Raw genomic sequence first — 11,155 nt, forward strand, 5'->3', positions numbered from 1 at the left:
ATTTCAGAGTGGGAAAGAAAAATTTTCTCTAAAAATTCCATGTTGTACATGTGTTGGTGTTCGTGAAAAATTCAAGTGTTTTATTGCTAATCCTATTTTATCTCAGGTGTGCCAACACACACGTCTTAATGGATTCTAAGAATTGACGATGAAGACTTTGATTTTTTAAACTAGTTTTAGAGCAAAGAACATTCGAGATCAAAGAACTCAATATATCATCCTAAATCGGCTGCTAGGTATAATTTCTAATCAAATTCTTGTGATTAATTTATTCGTACATAAATTAATATAATTTATAGACTATCTCAAAAGTTTTCTGAAAATTTTTGTTATACATGACCTGCTATTCACACACTTCTGCATCCAAAATCGTTTCGGAAACTAACACTTCATATTCAGGGATTTTTAAGCTATTAACCGCACTTTTAATATAAGTTTAAACAAATAAAAAGGAACAAGAACAACGAAAGATGGCTTTTGAGCCCATACCACAACCATGTTTAAAAGCACACTAGTACATGATCCTATTCCTACCTCAGGCTTCTTAATTCTTATGCCAGATGAATTAATAAACTCAATACACGTTTTACATTTCTCAATGGTCGACAGAACAAGCAATCAACACACCTTTATTTAATAGGAACTTCAACTGTAAGCTATGCCCACCTGTTTAACAGCATTCAGGTAAAGGGATCTATATATGACTCAAGTAACGCAATATTCTATGTATATATATACGGCTTCTGTTATGCATTAGAGAATCAAGCTCTGATTTAGGGCATCTCGGATGGCTTAGGAACCTCCCGGAGCTGGACTGAGTTGTCGTAGCAGTGATAGAAACCGAAGTGAGGAAACCTCTCATACCAAGTCTCTTGCTGAACGTGTGTGTCCCAGTGCTCACCGCTGCTACTCTTCCCATACTTATGAAGCCAACCAGAACCGTTGTGGTGCTCGCCCCATGTTCGATTCCACCGCTCTCCAAACTTTCCTGCCCACCATGTTTCGCCCTGCTTCACACCATGACCGTTTGGATCAAAATCTTCATCCCATTTGTCTCCCCATTTGGTCCAACCATCACCCTCAGAGCGCTCAGCCCATTTGTCGGTGTATTTTGTGCTGCCTCCATGTCCATCATACTTCTCACCCCACCTGCAAGAAGTTACAAATGTACTTGTAAGTGTCTTGGATATAAGAAGGCATTTCATGGTTTTGATGATTGAACAATTTTGTCACAACAACAGCAGTTTTATCGTCCTCGAGTGTCGGCAACATTTCACTGGCATCTAGTGGCAATTAAATTCATCTCGTACAAATAAAGAAATGCTGGCTAACTCTTAATTTTCATGATAAACTAATTTGAAGAAAACAAAATCAGATAAGAAAGTACTTCAGATTGCATAAGAGGTTCGATACCTTTCATGCCAAATATGAGCATGACCAGCTTCAAGTTGTGTGTTTGGATCGATACTACACCATTTGTGGGCCCATTTCTCAGCTTCGCCAGAAGCATTATAACGCTCCCACCATTTCTCATGCCACTCATCTCCATTACCGTTCTTTCCCCACTTGTCTGCAGTTTTCTCAATATTCAAAAGCCCATTCTCCTGCAAACAAATAAGAACCTGTATAGTTCAAGTTGTCTAACAAATTTGCAACCGTGGGATAGGATGCCAAAGAGTGGATCATAGACCAACTTCACAAAATTATTATCATCAAAGGATGCTTAACGCCTTTAAATTCATAGGAAAAATGTTTGGAATTTTTTCTTAGCTGTTCAAGGCTTAAAACCAGTTCAGTCTGCAGGTAGTGCATGTCAATGCATGACACTCAATAGGGTCGGTAGAGCACCACCAGCTAAGCTAGGCATTATATTGCCAAAGCATACTTACAATAGAACAGCCCACGTACTATATTGCCAATACAAAATAAGATAAATCACTCTCTCAATATAAACAATGATTACTTGTGAAATCTTGTAATCTGCGGAATAAAAGAAATAAAAAAAGTAATGGAGCTAAAGATTGCATTTGCAGTTATGATGTTCCCACTAACCTGCCCCATAGATTCTCTCCAATATTCATGCCAGACATTTCCAGTTGCATCACGTCCTGATTTTTCTGAACCGAGTTCCTTGTATCCAAAATCATCGGAAGCCTCCCAGAACTTCTCTTGCCACTCAGTAGTTTGGTCAGCACTAACACCCCTGTTCATGGTCCATCTGCAAATCACACCATCAGGTCTTCTTTCAATTCCAGTCTCTTTCCACCACCTTGTACCATCTTCAGTCACTCCATAGGGTGATGTCTCATCCACCTGCTCAAGAGCACGAGCTACTTCAGCTGCATGAACTGATGATTCAAGACCAAGTTCGTGATCCTCTTTCAAGGAAGGTATTTCTACGCTGGATTCGGAGACTTGTTCTTTCTGAACTTCCATCAGTGACTGTAGAGGGGGTAAAGGTGGGTAGTTGGTTTTATTAAGTTTGCTTTCAAATGGAATTGAGAGAGAATCTATGGAGCGTTCTTTCTCCACCACTGGGTTGATTGGAATAGGATTAACTGATGATTGTGTTGTTGTCAGTAAGTCACCCACATCATCTGAACTTCTATCATCACTCTGAGGGGGAACCCAGGACCAAAAATCTGGACCTGGGATTCCATTTTTTGAAGGTTCAGATAGGACCACAAGTTTGCTCCAACTTTTCCTTCCTGGAATGTTCAAAGAATTCAAATTGGAAACTGAATATTGTAGAACAATGCTACTATAACCCATTCTCCATACCCACACAAACAGCAAAATATACAAATAAAAGAGAGGGTGCAGGTAAAATGAATTCGTTTAAAGAAGGTTCGCCAAAACAAAATTGCCATACTTGCGATTATCTTTTTGTATATGTACTTTGGCAGGGGTATTAAGGAACTTGTCAAATGCCATTGAAAAGGAACATTCCTTCCCTTTGATTTGACCAGAAGGTGTGGTTGCTTCTTCTAGCTCATTAGCGTAGGAATTCTACGATTTTAGAGAAAAGACAGGCAAAAGGGAGGAAATCTGGAAATTAAATGCATCAATTTGATTTAATTGTAAAATTGGGTAAGCTTCTAAGGGTATGGTTTCTCCGGGGCAACTAAGGACACACCCGGTAAACGGGTCTCCTTTGGTACAATCTCCTCTGCCGGGAGTCTGAGTTTTTCCTCCAGCTTATCGGATCCATCTCTTGAGCCTTCTGCATCAAACCACCTAATAGAAGGATTCCTGTTTCATATAGTCCAACAATTGCTTTCTAAGAATCCGTAGATTCGACACTTGAACTTTGTCATATGGGATGGAGCCTTTAGAACTTAATAGAGGACAGAGATTTTTTGCTAAGTTATCAAGACTACTCGTGAGCAGTGTGAAGGAATCCCTTAGACGGGAGTCCTTACTAAACTACCAGTGCAGGTAAGGAAGTTAATGGGCAATCCTCACAGTTGCCCTATTCCACTGCCAAAGAGAAGACAGCAACAATAGCTATCAAGTGTCTTCACCACACTACTCAATGGGAATCAATACGCCACCGCTTCCCACATTTTAAAAAGGGCGATGCTAATCTTCGGAAATAACATAGGCCATCAGGATCCATCTAAATTCATATTATCATTATCATTATCACCCAACTGAACTCATAGATCTGATTTATCTTTATTAAAAAAAATATATATATATATATATATATATCCCATACTCGCAGTTTCTGGGAATGTAAATCTACTACAATTTTTTAACAAATAATTTGTACTTGTTAGGAATATAATTCTCAAGTACAACAAATGGAACGCTAATATGTTAATCATCAAAAATCCAACCAGGTTTCAACAATGCTTAAATAATTATAAGAAATTCAGTGCATAAACACAGCCAACGCATAACAATAACTGGATCAAAACACAAAACAAGAACCGAAGTACGTCAAGAAAGCACAAATTTACCTTCTTGCGAAGTCTTAGTTCCCCCAATTCCCAAAGACTCCGACTCACCAGAATCCAGCTCTCCCTCTGGCTTCTTCTCCTCCAGAACTGCGCGAGCCGCCGCGATCGCCGCCGCCGCTCTGTCAATAACCTGCAGTTTCTGAATGCGGTCTCTCTCCTCCTTCGGAACCTCCAGAATCTTCTGGAACTCCTCACTCTTCCTCTCCAATCCCTCAACACCGCCACCGCCGCCGATCGCATCGACTTCCAAGTTCTCGACGATCTTCTGAAACTCCAGAGACTTCCTATCCTTATCAACCGCCTTCTTCCACATATCGAGGTAAGAATCTCCGCCATCGGAAACCCTAACTCTCATCCCCAGCCCCTGCCCGTTCCTTGCGCTTCTTCCTCTCCCAAACTGCGTCGCCGGCTCCGGCATCGGAGCGAGAGCACGGTTGTGCTTCCGGTGGAGGAGAATGGCGGCGCATGGGTACGCGCCGATGCGAGACGCCATTTTAGCGGAGGGATTCGGCGTCGTTGGAAATCGGAGAGAGAGAGAGAGAGACGATGAAGAAAGAGTGAGTGAGGAAAGAGAGAGTGAGTGGCACTGCAAATTTCGGTTTTGAAGTCTGCGAAGTTAACAGTCGTGGAGGGCAATTTGGGGATTTTAAGTGGATTTTTTTTTTTTTTGGCTTATTCACATTTTTATAGCTTGTGTTTTAAGATTATTAAAAAAGTATACCCTTTATTCTCAATCTTATTAAATATATATATATTCAAATTAAATTTAATAGGTAAATATTTACCTTTCCTAGTCAACAGTGAATTTTGATCACTAAAATAACATAACTACCCTTAAAGACAAACAAATAGAAATTCTAAAAATTTTTAAAAAAAAAGAGAATGTAAAAAAAATATTCTAAGGCTTTGTTTATTCACTGATTCGAGTTTTTAATTTCAACTACAGTTAAAAAATCTAATAAAAAGTCACATTTAACTTTTTTATTACAATTAAAAACTCTCATATAAAATCACATTTAAATTTAAATTAACAAACTGAATAAAACCTAATAGTTTAAAGAACAAGAACACAGTAAAACAATGATGCCTCTGTCCTTCACCATTCTTGGATATAGTCCTTCTCACATTCACATTCACAATGGGACGAACATAGGTGATTAGGCTCATTTTGTTTTTGTTTTTGTTTTGTTAAATTCCTAGATTTTTGTTTTCTTTTTCTCATTAGTTTTTCTTTTCAATTTCAATTTTAGATTTTTTTTCTCCTTAAGGGTAATCGTGTCATTTTCATGGTCAAAATTTAACTTTCACTGAAAATAGGTGCACATTCATGTATTTAATTTAATTTAAAGATATGTATTTGATGAGATCAAGAATTAAGAGTATACTTTTTAAATAAATTTAAAACGCAAAGTATAAAAATGTAAATAACCTTTTTTTGTCGTTTTCTGAAGATATTTTATAAAGTGAAGAGGTAAAAGTTAACGTGGGATTGAAGGAAGGTTCAGATACTTTTTGTTGTTGATGATCCTGTTGTAACGGATTTAACTGTTTTTTTAATTGTGAAAAGGCCATGGATTACGATGAGTGATGCGACACGTGGCGATCGGTGGAGAAATGGAGGACTTCGTACGAAGTTCATTGGACGGTTGAGATGATTGTTAGTTTCAAAAGGAAAACGACATATCGGTTTAATGACATAACAAGTAACAACGGCTTACACGTCGTTTGGGACATAAGGCTGCTTGCTTAAGACAACAGAACAATTCTACAAAGTAAATACAGGTTCCGTTCATTTGACCGATTCGAATTTAAAATTTGAGTTTTGCTACAGTAAAAAACTTTCAGAGATAGTCACATCTAACTTTTTTATTGTGGTAAAAAGCTCTCATATAAAATCACATCTCAACTCGAATGTCTCTATCTATATGAAATTAAGGCCGCAGTGATGGTAAGAAGTAAGACCATTAATTATTAGTAGATAAAATCTAAAGTTTGAGTAGTTTGGAGTTTGGAATCTTAAAAGAAGGAAAAAAATAATAATAAATTAGACCCCTACTGTTTCTTGGTAGAACTTATTCTTAACTCTCAATAGATGGGTTTGGTACACTAGAAATTGGGAAAAAGATAATAAATTTAGACACGCATGCTTTTTCTTTTGGTGTAGCAGGTTTTACGATCAAGATTTTCCCATAATGTTTTAAAACATATTGATTCCCTTCTACGTATCTCACATCATGATCATTAATCCACGGAAGTCCTAACAAAATATGAGTAACATTTATGGGAAGGACATCACAATAAACACATATCTTATAAGGACCAAATTTAAGAAATAATAGATATCATTCGGTGACTACAAAATAACATTTATCTTTTCAGTATACCCAAAACTTAAAGTGTGAAATTATTCTATCATTGAAATACTTAAAAAAGGCCGAATTAACTAAAGAATAAGTAGTCATTAAACAATTTTTCTTTTTCTTTTTCTTCCCCTTGCATCTCTATAACAAACAAGAAAAAAAAAAATTTATTTTATTTCTTAAATTACAAACCAAACAACATTAGAAAAAATCTCTCTTTTCATTTCCTTCGATTCATATTACTTATCCCTATTTCCTATTTTCTCCCCTTAAATCAAACGGAGGCCACATGGATTGGCAGCAGTCGTTTTAATTTCCATGAAACTAACATTACTTTGTCAAAAAAACGACGTGTCGTTGAATGATGAACGACAATGAATCCCTATAAATAATTAAATACTATGTGAGGAAGACAAAAAAACATTTTATCTGACTAGGTAATAATTGATGAGAATGTGATGTTTCTTCAAAACAAACGCAAACCTTTGTAAACGACATTCTTCCACTTAGAATGCATTAGACGTGCCATACAAACTTTCACAGGAATACTGGAATTATACGCCCTTTTTCTAGCTCGAGTTGTTAAAAAGTTGTTAGACGCCTTAATTTTAAAAGGTAATTAAAGATCTTTATTAATATTCTTTTTAGTTAAATAATTATATTAGTCAAAAAAATATTAATAAGAATAAAAGATAAAAATCAAGATCCATACACTTTAAGAATAAATTTAATAATTTTCTCATATTTTTATATGAGTAAATTCACCTTTAAGACCGTGTCCTCTCTTTTAAGACCGTTACAATAATTCACTATCATAAAAAAATTTATGAGAAAAATGTACCCTCACAACTTTTTCCGTTAAAAAAATAAAAAATAAAAGCGAAAAACTTTAGATTAAAAACGCAACTCTTTAATTACTCTTGGATTAATTTTAACTAAAATGATTAATTTTAGTTAAATTTTAACTAAAATGATTAAAAAGTCATTTTAACTATCAACTAAATCACTCCAATCATACTCTCTAATTTAACTAAATATAAATTATTTTAATATTTATTAAATTTAAAATATAATAATTTTATTAATTTTACAAAAGAATTTTTGTATTTATTACAGTTAAAAAAATAAAATAGCTAGCTTATATGGAATGCTAATTATATTTAGTTAGTGTAGAAAATATTTTCTAAAATAACTAACCATTTAATTAATGATTGGAGGGAGTAGAGGAAAAAAAAAATCACTAACTATTTTAACTAAAAGCATGAAATTACTAGCATGGTTGGAATTATCTTAGCTAATGTAAGCCTTCTTTAAAATAGCAAACTATTTAGTTAAGACCAACTCAAATCTCAATTTTTATATACTAATTAATGTGACATGTGAGTTATCAGATAGATACAATTTATTATATTAATTGATGTTGTAATGTTTTAAACACCCATCAATAAAAAATTAATAACTCACATGTCACATCAATTGGTACACAAAAATTAAGATTTAAATTGGTATCCCTTTTAGTCGATGGTTGGAGGAAAAAAAAAAAAAAAAAACAAACCAACCCAAATCATTAGTATTTTAGCTAAAATGGCTAAAAACATGAAAATGACTAGCATGATTAATGGAGTTGCTCTTACTTTAAAGAGTGATCCGTGTGTGGCTGCTAGGTAACAATCACAGAGGTTCTAACAACTCAACAAACAATCACTAACTATTTTAACTAAAAGCATGAAATTACTAGCATGGTTGGAATTATCTTAGCTAATGTAAGCCTTCTTTAAAATAGCAAACTATTTAGTTAAGACCAACTCAAATCTCAATTTTTATATACTAATTAATGTGACATGTGAGTTATCAGATAGATACAATTTATTATATTAATTGATGTTGTAATGTTTTAAACACCCATCAATAAAAAATTAATAACTCACATGTCACATCAATTGGTACACAAAAATTAAGATTTAAATTGGTATCCCTTTTAGTCGATGGTTGGAGGAAAAAAAAAAAAAAAAAAAAAACAAACCAACCCATAGCATTAGTATTTTAGCTAAAATGGCTAAAAACATGAAAATGACTAGCATGATTAATGGAGTTGCTCTTACTTTAAAGAGTGATCCGTGTGTGGCTGCTAGGTAACAATCACAGAGGTTCTAACAACTCAACAAACACGTCCTTCTCTAACTCGAACAACATTATACTTTCAAAGACTAAACCGACAATGCGACCCGATATTCCTTCCCTAGATACTACATTTTTTTTCCCCAACATTAAAATTCTACGATCCTAATTAACCAGACACTAATTTCCACAGAAAAGCATATTGTCGTTTACCAGAAATAGACACACCACCTCGTTTGTTCGCTTTTTGGTCCATCGCTTCCAGTACCTCCAATTGCAGTAGTGCGCGCTAGCTTTTATTTTTTCCATCATGATGCATGATGCATCTTTAATTCTTTATAATGTAACCAAATTAAACCCTTAATTTGGTTTTGAAATAGAGATTTGTCCTTTTTTACTTTTTAACCTTGATATTACATTTGTTGCTTTTTTGGGAATGCTCAAAACGTTATGGCCCGTTCACCGATTCGAGTTGTAGCTCATTTTACCGATTCGAATTTTGCTACAGTAAAAAAAATTTTCAAAATCAGTCCTGGGTACAGTAAAAAACTCTCAAGTTACATCTCTCTCAACTCGAATTAAAAACTCGAAATTGAACGAGCCCTGTATATATACTATTCAATACTAGTCAAATGTCTCTGATCTCTTTCTTCCTTTAAGCTTATACGGCTTACCAACATACACAAGCAACGATAGATGCAAAGCAAAAGTAAATGGAACTGGAACTTTTACCAAAATAAAGAGAGACATGATAGAGATTTAAAAGTGAGTGGAGAGCATCCCAATATTCCCAATCACAAAATCTCCTCAAAAACTTCTTACACAAGTACTATATTATATTGCCTATTACATAACCAATCTTTTATAGCTATACATATATATACATACATACATATACATATATATATATATATATATATATATTAGTAGCTCCTTTCACACCTGAATTAGATCGTGAAGCCAAAGTCCCCAAATGGGCTCCCAGGCGGTGGCTTAATATCCGGCGGCAGATTAGGCGGCGGCACAATCTCCGGCCCCGGAGGCCTCATAGGGGGAACATCCCGCGGCGGCATTCTCGGAGGGTCAATCTCCGGTCCCGGCGGCCGATCCGGTGGCAAGATATCCGGCCCGGGCGGCATCGGCGGGACGTCCGGCTTCGGTGGTGGTGATACCGGCGGCTTAGGGAACTCGATTTCCGGCCTCGCCTCGGTCCCGTACGGCGGAAGATTCTCTTTCACCTCCGACGGGGCTTCGCCGGGGTCGACCTGCGGCGAGGTGGTGAGCGGCGGCACCTCGAGTGGGACCGAAGAGGGATCGTGCTTCAGCGGCGGCGTTGAGGGAATCTCCGGCGGGATCCTGGTGGGGTATTCCGGTGGGTCCCGCGACGCCATAATTAAAAGATCTTGGATACTACTACGAGTAATCACATGTTTTCTTATTGAAATTGCACCGTTAGAGAGTAGTAGTGATGCATGTGATATTGGAGTGGTACTAATAATTGTGTAAATTGATCTTCTTGAACAAAATGGGATGGTTCTTTTGAGAACGGTGTTTGAGATTGCAGAAATGGAGGACATTTTTTTTTCCCCTCAAAATCTTGTGACGAAATTAGGGTTTTGGTTAGTAATAAGTTCTTTTTTTTTTTTTTTTTTGGTGTTATGTATAAGATGATTCAGAAAGAGAAATTGCATGGGAGTGACACATGTTTGTACGTGCCATGTGAATGTAGTACCACTTGTACGGGCATGCAAATAGTACTGAAATTTATCAATTATTAATTGTGTGATTTTTAAGTGCACGTTTAATTTATAAATTTAAAATTATAAATTAAAATTAATTTTAATTTATATAATTTTTTAATAAAAAAAATTATGCCATGTGAATGTAGTACCACTTGTACGGGCATGCAAATAGTACTGAAATTTATCAATTATTAATTGTGTGATTTTTAAGTGCACGTTTAATTTATAAATTTAAAATTATAAATTAAAATTAATTTTAATTTATATAATTTTTTAATAAAAAAAATTATAATAAATTATAAATTATAATCTGAATCATAATATAAATCCACTAATTTAATGCACTCTTGTCAATTCAAGAATATTTACACTCTTAACAAAGAAAAAAAGAATCACTTTTATTTCTCGTACAATTTAGATGCATCTGTCACGTACTTTTAGCAATTTACTAGTACACTTCTCGTATGACGACACCTGACATGTCTCCTTAGTGTTTTTTTTTTTTTAATTACATGTCTCTTTAGTATAAAGCGGTAGAAATACGTAAAATAGAGTCACAGATAGAACGTTATATAAAAAATTTTATATAAAAAAAGAACTAGTAACAGGAACTAGAGTCTGAACTGAATAAAATTTTTTCACAGGAACTAGTAACTTTTTTCACAGAGCCTGAACTGAATAAAATTTTTATTTAAAAAAAAAAAGAATCAAAATTTTGAACTAAACTAAAGTATACTATTTTTTACCTTTATTTATGTTTGAACTAAGCTTGTAATAGAGTTAAAACTTCAATACTTAAAAGTTTTAGATTATAAAAATTTGTAAATATAAATGGTAGTATAGTTGATTTTTTATTTAGTTGAGATTTTAAGTTTCAGTAATAATATATTTAAAATTCAACGCTGAAGGTGTAATTGAAATCTTTCTTTAAAAAAAAAAAAAAAAAAAAAGAAAAAAAAAACGTTAGATA

At 34.7% G+C, this 11,155-nt stretch overlaps 2 protein-coding genes across 2 annotated transcripts in view; both read right to left on the reverse strand.

The window, feature by feature from the left end:
- Nucleotides 1–400: 400 nt before the first annotated feature.
- Nucleotides 401–4,528, reverse strand: LOC21396523. Its single transcript, XM_010109431.2, has 4 exons — nucleotides 3,966–4,528; nucleotides 2,053–2,708; nucleotides 1,414–1,604; nucleotides 401–1,149 (listed from the first exon to the last, which is right to left on the reverse strand). The coding sequence occupies exons 1-4, from the start codon at nucleotides 4,456–4,458 to the stop codon at nucleotides 774–776; spliced, it is 1,716 nt and encodes a 571-aa protein (XP_010107733.1). The 5' UTR covers nucleotides 4,459–4,528; the 3' UTR covers nucleotides 401–773.
- Nucleotides 4,529–9,390: 4,862 nt separating this feature from the next.
- The window catches only part of LOC21396524 (leucine-rich repeat extensin-like protein 3), an 11,921-nt gene continuing 10,156 nt past the window's right edge, over nucleotides 9,391–11,155 (reverse strand). The window contains exon 2 of the mRNA XM_010109432.2: nucleotides 9,391–9,853. Coding sequence (XP_010107734.2) covers nucleotides 9,391–9,853 — 463 coding nt within the window. The remainder of the gene's footprint in view (nucleotides 9,854–11,155) is intronic.

This window comes from Morus notabilis, unplaced genomic scaffold (genome assembly GCF_000414095.1).
Source record: "Morus notabilis unplaced genomic scaffold, ASM41409v2 Scaffold1383, whole genome shotgun sequence".
Taxonomy (NCBI): domain Eukaryota; kingdom Viridiplantae; phylum Streptophyta; class Magnoliopsida; order Rosales; family Moraceae; genus Morus; species Morus notabilis.

Coding starts and splice junctions, on each gene's coding strand:
- LOC21396523 (XM_010109431.2), bottom strand. CDS start 4,458: ATGGCGTCTCGCATCGGCGCGTACCCATGCGCCGCCATTCTCCTCCAC. Junction 2,709..3,965: donor AACTAAGACTTCGCAAGAAG/GTAAATTTGTGC, acceptor TGAACATTCCAG/GAAGGAAAAGTTGGAGCAAA. Junction 1,605..2,052: donor GGAGAGAATCTATGGGGCAG/GTTAGTGGGAAC, acceptor ATTTGTTTGCAG/GAGAATGGGCTTTTGAATAT.